Genomic DNA, 16473 nt, shown 5'->3' on the forward strand with positions numbered 1-16473 from the left:
CTCAAGGGAGTCAAAAATTGGTTTGTGTCCTTGGAAACCCAGCCCCGGGAAGCTCGTCTGAGTTGGTCAAGTATTGAAACATTCAGCCCAGGTCAGGATACATTTTGCGTTAATCTCTCATTCCCAGCTTCAATAGTTTACACTGTACACTGTGAGCTGGCTATAAGCTGATATACAGTGAACTTCAAGAGCATTTGAATAGCAGAACATTATGTAGTTTTTTGCTCTGTATTGCAACACTTTGTTTTGGAAATGACTCAATGACTATGGGGTAGAAGTGCAAACTGTCAGCTTTTACGAGTGTGTATCTGACGAACTATTTAGAAATGTCAATATGATGTATACATGGCAGGGGTTTATTATCATTGTTATTGCATATACAGTTAAGCCCAAAAGTATTAATACCCATGCCAGATTTTGAGCTATAGTGATTTTCTATTTGACCAATAGGTTTCTTCTGGCTGGAAATGACATAAACAAGTGACAAAACACACATTGTGCTGGTGACACAAATGAATATCGTAACTATTTCTGTTTTTAGCCATGACTTGCAGTTGACTAGTAACTGACTAGAGAACTACTGCTCTTCAGCTGTTCTCAATTTATAGGTGATTAGAAAACACTCTCGTGGTGGAAATTACACAACCATTTTAAATGGTTTAGAAACTTTTTCTCAAAAATGTGCAACAATTTCAAGGGGTATGAATAATGTTGGAATTCTTCGTAAAAACTGAAATAGTTACGTTGTTCATTTGTATCTCCAGCACAATGTCTTACTGTGTTTTGTCACTTGTTTATGTCATTTCCAGCCAGAAGAAACCTACTGGCCAAATAAAAAATCACTATAGCTCAAGATTTGGCATGGGTATGAATAATTTTGGCCTATGTCTAATATAGACGGACAGAATGTAAACGGAATCTAGAATACAGAATCACAATGAATGAACAGAGAAAACTCCAGAAGAGAATCCAAATAGAATAATATCAGAAAAAATGGACAGAACTGAATTCCAATGAGCAGAAACCAATCGGACCCAACAGAGCAGACGTTCTCTCGCTCCACCTCTCAGTCTAACAAGCTAATTACAAGTGTCGAACTCCGCCAGCCAATTAGCCTCTTCTTTTTCCCTTCAAGAAAACAGCAGACGCAGCCAGGCAGATCGTTAACACGCAAATCCAATGGTCCTGCCACACACACACACACACACACACACACACACACATACACCCACACACATGCATTTATATGAAAACACACACCCAGAAACACAGGCAAACACACCCACCCTCAAACACCTACTCCATCCAAGTCGACTAACCAAGCCAAGTATCTGTCAACGAGCGCTGAGGTTAAACACAGTGTCTCTCTCCCCTGAGGCCAGAGTCGGAAAGGGGGAGAAAGAGGGGGAGAAAGAGGGCGAGGGTTACAGACGAGGTGTACTGTAGGAGTGACTCGGACTGATTTGGCTTCAGTAGGGAAATCAGCCCATCCAGATTCTGTGTAGGCCACTTCATATAAAGAGGCCATATTGACAGTGATGCTTCAGCTACAACAATCATTTCGGCTTGAGGACCACATTATAATGCCCATGTCCTTAATGTGCACTACTTTAAGTGCAATGAATGTAAGAATCCATTATGACGAATGAGGGGAATTTAGGATGGCACCCTGTGATTATGTAGGATATACCGTTTCATACTGACAGAGGCCCGGGTGAGGGCTTAACAATATGATGATGAGTAGCAGCATATATAAATACCATAACGCAACCAGTGCCAGTTTTTTATGCTATAACAGAAAATGTATTTATCCCGAAAAACTGTTGTCAGTCCATAAAGTCCTCTCACACACACTTTCACTGTCTTACACCTTCTCTCTATCGCTTCGTCTTTCACGCCCCCTCGTATATCAGACGATCTCCAAATGGGCAGACAGGTAGGATCGAAAACACTATCATCCTAAAACACTATTCTTTCATACCTAACATGGACCCTGGATTGATTTATAGGATCATTTTAGGACTTCATTATTACCCCTAAACCTATGGAAGACAGTACAGGAGACTTATGGACCCAGGAAGTCATGATGAGGCACACACACAGACACAGATACACACACTAACATGTGACGTTAACACACACACACACACACACACACAGACACAGATACACACACTAACATGTGACGTTAACACACACACACACAGATACACACACACACACACATACAGACACAGATACACACACTAACATGTGACGTTAACACACACACACACAGATACACACACACACACACACACACACACAGAGACACAGATACACACACTAACATGTGACGTTAACACACACACACACACAGATACACACAGACACACACAGATACACACACTAACATGTGACGTTAACACACACACACACAGATACACACACACACAGACACAGATACACACACTAACATGTGACGTTAACACACACACACACACAGATACACACAGACACACACAGATACACACCCTAACATGTGACGTTAACACACACACACAGACACACACTAACATGTGACGTTAACACACACACACAGAAACGCATACTAACATGTGACGTTAACACACACACACAGACACACACAGATACACACACTAACATGTGACGTTAACACACACACACAGAAACGCACACTAACATGTGACGTTAACACACACAAACACACACACAAACACACACTAACATGTGACGTTAACACACCCACACAGAAACGCACACTAACATGTGACGTTAACACACACAAACACACACACAAACACAGAAACGCACACTAACATGTGATGTTAACACACACACACACAGACAAACACAGAAACACACACTAACATGTGACGTTAACACACACAGACACACACAAATACACACAATAACGTGTGAAATTAACACACACACATACAGACACAGACAGACACACACAGATACACACACTAACTAATCCACACTAATTGTTTCTGGCTTATATTCCGGCACTGTAAGGGTCATACAGTATCTCACAAAAGTGAGGACACCCCTCAAAGTTATGCAAATATTTGATTATATCTTTTCATGTGACTAGACTGAAGAAATGACACTTTGCTACAATGTAAACTAGTGAGTGTGCAGCTTGTATAACAGTGTAGATTTGCTGTCCCCTTAAAATAACACAACACACTGCCATTCATGTCTAAACCGCTGGCAACAAAAGTGAGTACACCCCTAAGTGAAAATGTCCTTATTGGGCCCAAAATGTCAATATTTTGTGTGGCCACCATCATTTTCCAGCACTGCCTTAATCTTCTTTGCATGGAGTTCACCAGAGCATCACAGGTTGCCAGTGGAATGACAACATCACTGAGCTGGTGGATGTTAGAGACCTTGCGCTCCTCCACCTTCCGTTTGAGGATCCCCACAGATGCTCAATAGGGTTTAGGTCTGGAGACATGCTCAGCCAGTCCATCACCTTTGCCCTCAGCTTCTTTAGCAAGGCAGTGGTCGTCTTGGAGGTGTGTTGTGGGGTTCGTTATCATGTTGGAATACTGCCCTGCGGCCCAGTCTCCGAAGGGAGGGGATCATGCTCTGCTTCAGTATGTCATAGTACATGTTGGCATTCTTGGTTCCCTCAATGAACTGTAGCTCCTCAGTGCTGGCAGCACTAATGCAGCCCCAGACCATGACACTCCCACCACCATGCTTGACTGTAGGCAAGACACACTTGTCTTTGTACTCCTTCTTATAGCCTAGGCCATCTTTAAGTAGAGCAACATAATTTTTTTTCAGATCCTCAGAGAGTTCTTTGCCATGAGGTGCATGTTGAACTTCCAGTGACCAGTATGAGGGAGTGTGAGAGCGATGACACCAAATTTAACACACCTGCTCCCCATTCACACCTGAGACCTTGAAAATTGGGCCCAATTTGGACATTTTCACTTAGGTCTACTCACTTTTGTTGCCAGTGGTTTAGACATAAATGGCTGTGTGTTGTGTTATTTTGAGGGGACAGCAAATTGACACTGTTATACAAACTGTAAACTCACTACTTTACATTGTAGCAACGTTTCATTTCTTCAGTGTTGTCACATGAAAAGATATAATCAAATATTTACAAAAATGTGAGGGGTGCACTCACTTTTGTGAGATACTGCATCTGTTAGTGATGCTATAAATAACGAGAATAAATGACTAGTACTAAAATATGAAAGGCTGATTGATGTCATTTTTACTGTATAGGCATTGTGTATGTGCAGTACCCTCCTCTATTATTGGCATCCTAGGTAAATAAGAACACACATAAAATGAATAAATTGTTGTTTTGAACCGTGATCTTACAAACTTACACTCAAATACATCCCTGGAATGTAACCTCAAATTGAGTGAAAATTGTTCAACGACAAAATAAATCATCATTAAGAAATGATTATTTAATTCAAAAATTGAATCTCATGGAACAAAATGTAATTCATGTAAATACCAAATCCATTTTGGGGGATATTAAGTTCATCTGAGTCTTTGGAAACTCTGAAGTGGTCATCGTTGACATTGCTTTGAGGTGACACAAAGGCTAATCTCCCTTAGTCATCCATCAACATTAGAAAGGCTGGAGAACACAGAAATGAAATAAGACAAATGGTTGTTAACCTTCACAAATTAGGCAATGGTTATAAAAAGATAAGCACCTGAAAATACCCATCTCCACTGTTAGGGCAACAATGATGAAATGTGAATGTGTCAGGAACCTGCACGACAGAGGACACCGGGATTTTGGCCTTGCACACAGTGAAAAGGATGGTTTAAGTGGAATTAAAATCTCCAAGGATCATAGTTTTGGAATTGCAGAAGTTAGTTACGCCTTGAGGTCACCAGGTCTCCAGACCTTCGATTAGACACTATTTCCGTGCCAATATGCTATTTGGAGGGGTTACCAGATGAAAACCTCTACTGTCACCAAACCACAAACTTAAGCGCTTATAATTTGCTAAAGATCATTGGAATTTTGGTTGGAACCAGGTTCTATGTTTTCATGGGACTAAAATTGAGCTTTTTGACAAAATAAAAACTGGCGTAAAAAGAGCCATATTCATGCAAAAAATAACAGAATGCCCACAGTGAAGTATAATGGTGGATCTATGATGTTGTGGGGCTTTTACTTCCAAAGGCACAGGGAACCTTGTAAGGATACATAGCAACATGGTCTCCATGTATAGAAAATCATTCTGCCTCTGCCAGGTGGCTAAAACTGGGTCATCGTTGGATCTTCCATCAGGACAGTGATCCAAAGAATACCTACAAATCCACTGGAAACTGGTTCACTATCCATGGAATCAAGCATTTGCAATGGCCATCACAGTCCCCTGACCTGAACCTCATTAAAAACCTGTGAGGTGAACGTGAGCTGATGAGGACCAGGTTCTCAAATGTGTTCTCCAAACCAAATCAAACATTATAGGAGATGACTGAGAGCCGTTATCTTGGTACAGGGACACGGCAAAAAGTACTAAATGCAAGGGATGTTTTTATATCAAATTATTATTTCATGATAACAATATATGTCTTTTTATGATTTCACTAAATGTATGGCAAGATTCACTTTCTTATTCTGAATATAAGACCAAGATGATGAACAAAAATGACTTTTTTTCCACAGCCTTTTTTCATATTTACCAAGGGTGCCGATAATTCCGAAGGGCACTGTATCACAGCACGTTTACTGGTTGGCGCAGCTTGCTCCACAGTTCACAAAGCATCTAGTAAATATGCTGACAGTGTGACAACACATTTACAAAGTTTCACACTCTTTCTGACGAGACAGGAACAAATAAACACCAAGGTCTCTGTTTGTTGTTGTTGTGGATACAGCGAATTCATACACAAGTGACAGAAGCAAGAAACAAGGTGTTAGAAAAAGTTACAACCATGCTTTTATGGATGAAAGTCAGAGTACAACAACCAAAGGACGCCACACACACAAAACACACACAAACACAAAGGACCCAGCCAGGGTACATCTGCATTTCTGTAAACAAACTAAGCTAGATAGACACAACATTAATAACAGTAATAATTACAGTATGAATGGGAATGATAATGATGAACTTCAAGGGCAAACAGAGCCTACTAACAATAACAGTCTATCTGAGGATTAGAACCCAATGACATTCTCATTACAGATGCAATGCATCATCCAGTAACCAACAACAGAACCACTCCACGGCTGCAGAATCCTAATTTGAGCCGGTTTCCTACAGCGGAATAATAATCCTGCAGCAAGAGAAAATGTCACTTATTGTGGGGATCATAATTAATGGATATTTTAAGGGGCGATAGTTATTTGGCAAGGACAAAAAATGCTGTGAACTGTTGAGCAATGGAAATTCCGAAATGTACCAAGCCCTTTAAACCTTACAAACCCTATAACCTTTCAACTTGCTGAGTTACAGGACAATTCTCCAGCAACAATGCAATCGCATTAAGATCCCACATCTGTAGGACAAACAGAACAGAATACTAATTACAGCTCATCCCAAACCAGAAACATCAGTACACCAACAGAACAAAGAGGATAAACATGCAACATATAACCTGATCCCAGATCAGATTTTTCCAATCATGCGAAGCAGAGGCGGTTTTCGTGATTTGGGGCCCTAGGCAGACTGGTTGAGGCCCCAAAATCATATTTCTTTTTACCTTATTTTCTATATCAAAGCCATACCGGCAACATTTTGAACATACCTTATTTCTTTATTGTTGAATGTAGCTGCCACTTCCAAAGACACTTGCACTGCTGCTCCTTTCAGTAGAGTAAATCACTTAGTTTATCTGAAGGGTACATACTGCCTTATAAACTACGACTACTTTGAAGCAAAAAGCATTTAGTGTACAGTTTCTTAATCATGATCAAGTGTATTCTTCTACCTTCCTTGTCTAAATATCCTGCACCTTTCCTTGTCTGTCAGCTGAGAGGGCCACATATACCTGGACATTATATTCTGTGTTTTCTATGTGTAGCACTGTTGCCATCATCCTCATCATCAACATTTGTGTCATTATCAACATGCGATGTTAGAAGAATGACGTGATGGAATTGGATCCATATCTTCTTCACCTCTGTCTGGTGGCGGTTCGTGATGGTCCAGGTCAGGGACAGCGCTTCCCTATGTGACCGTCAGTCATATTCAGTAGCCGTAGCCGCTAAGCTGTTCACGTTCATGACACAAGTACTAGCTGCAACCACGAAGCTACAACTGTTATGGACACTTGCGCCACTTTTTTCTGCCCCACTCACATAGGAGCATTTGATATTTAAAAAGGTTTCAATCCAACTCTTGTGTTGTGTAGCAGGCTCAGGCTGACTTTGAAAGCTATCCAACAGCTTTGGTGAGAAACAATATGGGACAGACCATTTGAGTAAGAAAGGGGGGTTTGGTCCGAAACAAATAATGTATTAATTTGATGATTTAATTTAATCACTTTTATTAACACAATTCGATTTTAAGACAAAAAATAATTACAGAAAATTATATAATGTATTCTTTTTTTTAATTATTATTTTAAAAAATAATAATTTAGGCGTTCTGGGGCCATAGGCGTCTGCCTACCTGTCTAATGGTACCGACCGCCTCTGGTGTCAGCTACAATGATCATTGTCATGCGTGACAAAGTTGGTAAGACAGCAGCCCAAAAAGGTACGGGACCAGGCTAGTCAAAGGTAAACAGATACGACACTGTAAAATCATGTGACATACCCAGTGTGGTGATTCATCTGACTGGGCGTGGGTCCAGCAGGGTCTTGCATTAGTCAACTCCATCATGGTCTGTTATTTGTGTTTCTATTCATGTAGACTAGCCACGTTTACGTGGCGCACACACACACACACACACACACACACACACACACACACAGGTCCAGTAGTCAGTGTTTTATTGGCCCCATTGTCATGACTAAGGGTGTAACTGTTCTGTTTCCATGGAGACTAGCAAGACTCCAGTCAGGGGTAAGACTGTTCTGTTTTCATGGAGACTAGGTAGACTCCAGTCAGGGGTAAGCTTGTTCTGTTTTCATGGAGACTAGGTAGACTCCAGTCAGGGGTAAGACTGTTCTGTTTTCATGGAGACTAGGTAGACTCCAGTCAGGGGTAAGACTGTTCTGTTTTCATGGAGACTAGGTAGACTCCAGTCAGGGGTAAGACTGTTCTGTTTTCATGGAGACTAGGTAGACTCCAGTCAGGGGTAAGACTGTTCTGTTTTCATGGAGACTAGGTAGACTCCAGTCAGGGGTAAGACTGTTCTGTTTTCATGGAGACTAGGTAGACTCCAGTCAGGGGTAAGACTGTTCTGTTTTCATGGAGACTAGGTAGACTCCAGTCAGGGGTAAGACTGTTCTGTTTTCATGGAGACTAGGTAGACTCCAGTCAGGGGTAAGACTGTTCTGTTTTCATGGAGACTACGTAGACTCCAGTCAGGGGTAAGACTGTTCTGTTTTCATGGAGACTAGGTAGACTCCAGTCAGGGGTAAGACTGTTCTGTTTTAATGGAGACTAGGTAGACTCCAGTCAGTGGGGAGAGGGTATTGTAGGGCTGTACAAAATGGGCAAAAAGATGTAATTACATTATAAGTACAATATTCATAGATAACACCTGTCACTCTGTGGCATTGCTGTGGTCTCTAACATTCGATACACTATGCAGCCATATTGATGAGCAGAGCTAATTACCTAAATCAGGGGTAATGACTGTTGAGTCAAAGGTATACTATAGGCTTTGAAAGGCAACCCCATCATTAAAGTATATATTCATTTGGGGGGGTTAACAGAAGAAAACCTTTCAGAAGAAACTTTTCAGAAGTTCTAATAATCATATTATCAAATCAAATGTACTTTGACAGATGGCAATGTTGTCAAGTCAGTCAGGAACGGCTAACATTACATTAGGTAGCTAAAATGTGGTTGACTACCCTCAAATATTAACTAGCTAGTTAACATTATACTGCATCTAAAATCAATTTGGTGAAATCAAAATGATGAGAAAGCGTTCAGCTACTAAATCGTTTACAAATGGTATTGTGTTTCCAAGCCTTAGTAATGCACTTTAGACCACATCTTCATCAACTTCCATTGAGTACAATGTTCAGTAGGACATCAGCCCCTAAAGGAAACGTTCAAACACAATTGTGACAACAGATGAAATCAATGAATTGAACAACAGAACTATTGGACCATAGAAATAGAATGACAATAATTGTACAGCTTCATAACTCAGTGAAAGTGTTGAAGTGACAAAAGACTGGTCTTGGTGTGTAGGAAACAGCTACTAGAGAAAAAAAATAACAACAACAACCAGAAAGTAAACTATAATACGGACATCACAAACTGCTCAGACGTTTCTAAATATTGTATCCTCTTATGATGAGGATATTGTACATCAGCTTTGTGATTTTTGATCAGTCTGCATCATTGTGAAGGTTTTTATTTCAACTAGGCACAGCACCTTGACCAGCTGAGTCAACTGATCAGTTCACTGTCTAAATCTGGTCTTCCAGGTTGGTTAAATCAAGAACATCAGGTGCCTGCGGAACTGCAGGACTTGCACTGGATTATACCAGTGGTGAGAGTGCCCGTTCTTTTAAGCTTTGAAGTTCACAATGCAAAAAAGTCACTAACATAACACAGAGTGCGCTAAACTTGAACTATGTAAGTATTTAACGCGTTCGAGCTACTCTGAAAATATGAAAGACATGATATGTACAAGAATAAAGAAAGGTATTGACTTGATACAGCGTCTTTGCACATATACACCACAGCAATCTGCTGCTTCTGGCGGAAACTACTGCTCTCCGTCCGTTTAGGAGATTAAAAACAGACATGTAATCCGCAATAGCAACTAACATGTCGAGACTACAGAAACCGCGATGAAATGTCTGGAAGCCTAAATGTCAGACGGAAAATGTCATGGAATATCAATGTTTTCCTGATCCACGGGAGGTACATTACAAGTGTAATGATAGCAAAACAAACACACGTCCAGGAAATCAGTGCAGGTGCTACAGCTCAATGTTCGCAAGTGGTTTAACTATAGCTAAAACTTTCAACACCTTACGTCTTGATGTGGGCCTGAAAAAGACATAAGGGTCTTAACGATGTATAATTACATCTGCTTGGAAACCTTATAAGCAGTGTTTGGCGTTGTCCTTTTGATCAGTGCAAGGATAACAGTCAAGACAGATTCATAGATTTAAAGATCAGTCGGTAACATGTAAAAACTCTTAATTGCATAGACAGTATACTTTAACTATGTTCTGAGGCTGTACAGTATAGTATAGTTATAACTATGTACTGAGGCTGTACAGTATAGTATAGTTATAACTATGTTCTGAGGCTGTACAGTATAGTAGAGTTATAACTATGTTGAAGCTGTACAGTATAGTATAGTTATAACTGTTCTGAGGCTGTACAGTATAGTATAGTTATAACTGTTCTGAGGCTGTACAGTATAGTATAGTTATAACTATGTTCTGAGGCTGTACAGTATAGTATAGTTATAACTATGTTCTGAGGCTGTACAGTATAGTATAGTTAAAACTATGTTCTGAGGCTGTACAGTATAGTAGAGTTATAACTATGTTCTGAGGCTGTACAGTATAGTATAGTTATAACTATGTTCTGAGGCTGTACAGTATAGTATAGTTAAAACTATGTTCTGAGGCTGTACAGTATAGTAGAGTTATAACTATGTTCTGAGGCTGTACAGTATAGTAGAGTTATAACTATGTTGAGGCTGTACACTATACAGTAAAGGTTCAACAACGTTCTGAGGTTATACAGTGCATTATTGTTTTAACTATTTTCTAAAGAGGAAATCTGTGCAACACAGATGTGTTTTGCATCCTTCCAAAACACATTTTCCCGAAAATACCAGCACGTTTGTTGATAAGACTCATTATAACAAGTACATTATATTAAAAAACATGCAGTATTATCAGAGACCATTTAAAGACAACCAATGCAACTCATACATTTCTCAGGTTTTCTTGACAACCAGTTGGAAAATATCAAAATAATTTTAAGCAAATAAGCATGTCTGCAATCCTCTAATGTGGACTTCTGAAAAACTTGGACACTTTCAGAAAGTTACAAGAATTGGCAATCAGAAATCTATTGGCTGAATAAATTACAAAACAATAAGACAAAAAGGCTTAGTCCTACACGTCTTACCTGAGTAGCCCAGTCATCACAACTTCTGTACTGTTTAGTCAGGAATGCAACCAAAACTCTTGGCAACTGTTTCCAATAGCCTACCTCTAGAGAGAGGGAAAGGGCAAGTGGTGGCGCTGCACACTAAATTAGCATTAGGTTTTCTGCTTGCTCCCTACAGCCTGACTGTATGTGAAGTGGACTTCACATACATAGCAGCAGTTACCACTATGTCATGACTCTGAGCATCACGCATAAATGGCCCATCTTGAGCCAACCAGGAGTCATATTATAACAATGACATCTGACACAGTTTAAAGAGCAATGGCATCCAAACTCTTAAAGAGCAATGGCATCCAAACTCTTAAAGAGCAATGGCATCCAAACTCTTAAAGAGCAATGACATTCAACACTGTTTAAACAGCAATGATATCCACACATTTTTTTCTGCCATGTCCAGCATGTATATGTGTTCATGGGGGAGGATAACTCAGAATGCTTGTGAATGACTAAATACTTAAGTCGCTCTGGGTAAGAGAGTCGGCTAAATGACTGAAATGGAAATGTAAAATGTAAGCAGAAAGGCACAAGGGGGAATGGTACAGGGGGGAGAACAAGTATTTGATACACTGCCGATTTTGCAGGTTTTCCCACTTACAAAGCATGTAGAGTTCTGTCTTTTTTATCCTATGTACACTTCAACTGTGAGTGACGGAATATAAAACAGAAATCCAGAAAATCACATTGTATGATTTTTAAGTTATTAATTAGCATTTTATTGCATGACATAAATATTTGATACATCAGAAAAGCATAACTTAATATTTTGTACAGAAACCTTTGTCTGCAATTACAAAGATCATACGTTTCCTGTAGTTCTTGACCAGGTTTGCACACACTGCAGCAGGGATTTTGGCCCATTCCTCCATACAGACCTTCTCCAGATCTTTCAGGTTTCGGGGCTGTCGCTGGGCAATACGGACGTTCAGCTCCCTCCAAAGATTTTCTATTGGGTTCAGGACTGGAAACTGGCTAGGCCACTCCAGGACCTTGAGATGCTTCTTACGGAGCCACTCCTTAGTTGTCCTGGCTGTGTGTTTCGGGTCGTTGTCATGCTGGAAGACCCAGCCACGACCCATCTTCAATGCTCTTACTCTCGCGATACATGGCCCCATCCATCCTCCCCTCAATACGGTGCAGTCGTCCTGTCCCCTTTGCAAAAAAGCATCCCCAAAGAATGATGTTTACGGTTGGGATGGTATTCTTGGGGTTGTACTCATTCTTCTTCTTCTTCTTCCTCCAAACACGGCGAGTGGAGTTTAGACCAAAAAGCTCTATTTTTGTCTCATCAGACCACATGACCTTCTTCCATTCCTCCTCTGGATCATCCAGATGGTCACTGGTGGAGAACAGGAGGGCTTCTTAAAGAAGAACTAACAGGTCTGTGAGAGCCAGATTTCTTACTGGTTGGTAGGTGTTCAAATACTTATGTCATGCAATAAAATTATTTATAAATCATACAATGTGATCTTCTGGATTTTTGTTTTAGATTCCGTCTCTCACAGTTGAAGCTTACCTATGATAAAAATTACAGATCTCTACATGCTTTGTAAGTAGGAAAACCTGCAAAATCGGCAGTGAATCAAATACTTGTTCTCCCCACTGTATACAGCCAATTAAACCCAACTAATATCTGTTCTTAGGCACAACGTTTACGTAATACCTGTATTACCTGCATGTTCTCACATACCACTGCCTTTAGCCTATCAATATTTTTAATTCAAAGAACCCAATTTATAATTAACATCAACCTGCAGTGTATCCATACAATTTCTGGTGCCACCGAAATTAAAGCTATGAAGCATCAGTTCTATGATGTATTAGGGTAGATATGGGATGTTTTGGTTCCAACAGCCGCACCATTATGAGCTATTATACATGTCAGGATTTAATATAAAGAAACTCCAAAAACAAAATGGCCAGCAGCATTTACCGCCACAACCGAGATTCCACTACACACTCGCAAAAACATAAAAATAAAGTCACACAAACTCCCACAAGAGCACAGGGAAAGAGAGGGAAATGGTGAGAGAAAAAGCGCGCGCTAAAGAGAGCGACACACGATCTTGACAAGTACACACCTGATTTTTCTCAGACAGTTTACCTGCCCCCTCCCCCCCACACACACTTGTTATTTCCTAATTTACAATGTATTTTTGACAGAAACACAACACCTTACCTTCTACTGTTCTGGCAGGTGCTTGTCATCCTCACAGGAAACATTCTTAAGTCTAGTTGCCCGTTTGTATTAAAGTCTTTCACACCTGTCATGTACATTATAAAGTAGTCCCAGAGCTCAGGTAAGGTGACGGCGGACATGAGTGATGGAGAGCAAGTAGGGCTGGTGGTCACGCAGACAGTGAGTGAATGATTCAGTGGGTGTTTGGCGGTGAGAGGAAGGTAGGGGAAAAGAGACAGACAGACAGAATTTCAAAGATAGGGAGGGAGAGGACAGAGGAAATTGAACGAGATCGAGATACAAGTGTGACAGACAGCTAGGGAGACAGAGAAAGTGGAGGGAGGAGTGTCGGGACTGAGATAGAGGAGGAGTCTGAGAGAGACAACCGAGTTATCCAGGGGACAGCGGTGTTTGCTAGCCAGAATGTTACCTCTGGGCGTAATAAGTGGACTTTGCTGACCCTGCCGTACTGTTCACCTAGCCCTGACAGTGCCTAAATCTATCTACAAATCGAGAGGCAGAGAGGTTGGCTCCTCCCCTGGCAAGGCAGAGCCACACCCAGTTGCCACCTCTCATTGTCTTTCCAAACATCAAACTTAACACCCACCCTCCACACCTCTAATTTATCTCTCTCTCTTCTTGAATTTGTAATGTACTTCTCACTTTCTCTAAACCTTCCATTTCATTTGTCAAATTAAAATGCAATATCGATATGCTTCAACCGCAAGACTGACAATGTCACTTTTGCCAAATTTAAGTTTTTCATTTAATGATAGAATTACAGTGTAATACTAATATAGCAATAATAGCCTATAGTATTCACACTCCATAAATCTCTCTCCATCTCTCTTTGTCTGTACGTCTCTTATACTCTACTATTATCTTTCTCTCCATCTCTCAACATAGCGCATGAAAAATGAATCCAGGTGGCATCGCCACGAAGACACTAACTCAAATATTTAAAATACCTCTCAAATGCTCACACGGTGCACACCTAAAAGGCATGTCATCCTTGACAATGTCAGTATAGCCTATATTACCAAAAGAAAGCCAAACTGTATCAAGACAAAGGCTTACCCGCGCTGCGCCATGGTGATGTGGTGTGATGGGTAGTACGGACAGCAGTGCCAGAGACACGTTAGATTACAATCTATTCTAGTCTGAATATGGGTCGGATTTGTTTAGCAATAGTAAGACCCGTATTGCCATGGTCAGTTGTTAGTGACTTAATCCCCGATCGTGGGTTTCCGTTCATAAATCGGAAAATATAGGGCAGCCCGATTATGAGTAAATTATGCTTATATTATGAGTAAACGCAGTGCGCGGCAGGATTACTCTAAGTTTATCATAAGTAGCATTCACAGTAAAAGAACTGAAGCCCCATATGAACAAACTGCAACGTTAGAACAAGTTTGTTAATCTTGCATAATGTTTAGCACGTCTCTGCATTTAGACCCGTGCCAGGCATTCAAACCCGCTGACCCACGCAAGTCAAATTTCCTTTGGCTCAAAACAACAGCACAATAACACCCACCGGGCAATCATGTGAAACAGGTCACCTTCACAATCCCATAGTTTCTTGAAACGTCCACAAAAATCTCTGATATCCGACACTAACTGTCCCAGTACAAGCGAGCTTGAGAATTAGGATCGACTGGACCACGACTTTACAAAGGTAGCCTAGTTGGATAGTTGACAGCCAGTCAAAGAAGCTTGTTTTGAGCTTCTTAAATCCTTTAAGTAAAACATGGTGAACAGTAACTATGTTGTCCTCTCTCCTCTCTTACCAGTAGATGAGTGAGAGTCCATCAAAACGCTCAAACTCTCGTCCCCGTCCTCCTTTCGGCATTACAATAGTAGGTAAAGGCTATTAGTAGGTAACAAACTAATGTTTTTTAAACTTCCACAACCATAGCCCAGTGTAGGCCGCTGTGTCCTATATACGACTACATCAACCCGAAAGTGACACATGATGAACAACTGAACTCTGTTGTTGTCATCTGTCTATCCAGTCCTCTCTTACCAGTAGATGAGAGAGAGTCCATCAAAACGTTCGAGCTCTCGTCCTCCTCCTCCTCTCGGAAAGGACATAGCAGTCCACACACTTAGTGGGATAATTAGTCCCTGCTGCGTAAGTTATTTTTTGGAGTTTCACCACAACAACGATCCCCTGGGCACGCTGGATAATTTCAGAAAACGCATCACACTGTCCAACTGACAATTCACTTGACAGGTTGACGCGCGCTGCGCTCTCCTTCGCTGAGTGTGGCGATGTGTCAGCATTCATTCCTCAACAAATCAATGATAGAAGATTGCTGTATGGCTTTCACAGTACTAGCCTATGGTTGGTGGCCGAGAGCGGGAAGAACGCATTTTTTTATCTAGAAGACACGTGGATGTTTTTGCTGACAATTCTCTTCAAACTGATCTGAATGTCGATCTGAATGTTCGTTTTAGGATAGCATCTTTCTTTATAATACCGATGTTGTTTCTTGTTACTGCAGAAGCGAGATAAAAGGAGGGGAAAGACCATTTTAATCCTGGAGCTATGCATACTTTGTGTCCTGATCTTGTCCACATTCTGATTGTGCTTTTGTTTTTATAGTTTGCTGAAAGTTAGGCAGGTGAAACGATTCTGGTATGTAATCGGTCCTAATAAAATTATCACTAAAACATAATGTGAACAGATCAGATGTGATTGGTCAAAAGACCAATTAGTGGGGGGAAAGATCCGAATTATGCTGCCTGTGTAAACGAAGCCAGTTAGACAATCAAAATATAAATTGGCTTCATATGCACAGACACCCATATTGTGATTTATATATATTTATTCACTAAATGTTCTTTTGTCCAATCAGATGTGTTAAAAAAAATATCAGATGTGTAAATCTAACATAGTTTGCTGCAAAATGTTTGTGAGTTCTAGCAGATGACACAATTAACTAACTCGTTAAGTGATAGAACTTGATTGGATCATCTTAATTGGATAAGAAAGGCACATGATGCAAGGTGTAAACAAGACCAGAC

The 16473-nt window shown here is 40.6% G+C and overlaps 1 protein-coding gene across 8 annotated transcripts in view; it reads right to left on the reverse strand.

The window, feature by feature from the left end:
• Window positions 1-15718, reverse strand: part of si:dkeyp-72e1.9 (syntaxin-binding protein 4) — a 118989-nt gene extending 103271 nt beyond the window's left edge. For 2 of the 8 annotated variants that reach the window (XR_004576483.1, XM_034295488.1), the window contains exon 1: window positions 13447-13802. Coding sequence is in view for 6 of the 8 variants with exons in the window: in XM_034295488.1 (XP_034151379.1) it covers window positions 13447-13586 (140 nt within the window). In the remaining 2 variants the exon portion in view is untranslated. Of the gene's footprint in view, window positions 1-13446; window positions 13804-14523; window positions 14554-14980; window positions 15065-15233; window positions 15310-15469 lie in introns of those variants that run through there. The other 6 variants (XM_020050787.3, XM_034295490.1, XM_034295492.1 and 3 more) reach the window with 6 other exon arrangements.
• Window positions 15719-16473: the final 755 nt, after the last annotated feature.

The sequence above is a fragment of the Esox lucius genome, chromosome 11 (genome assembly GCF_011004845.1).
Source record: "Esox lucius isolate fEsoLuc1 chromosome 11, fEsoLuc1.pri, whole genome shotgun sequence".
Classification (NCBI taxonomy): domain Eukaryota; kingdom Metazoa; phylum Chordata; class Actinopteri; order Esociformes; family Esocidae; genus Esox; species Esox lucius.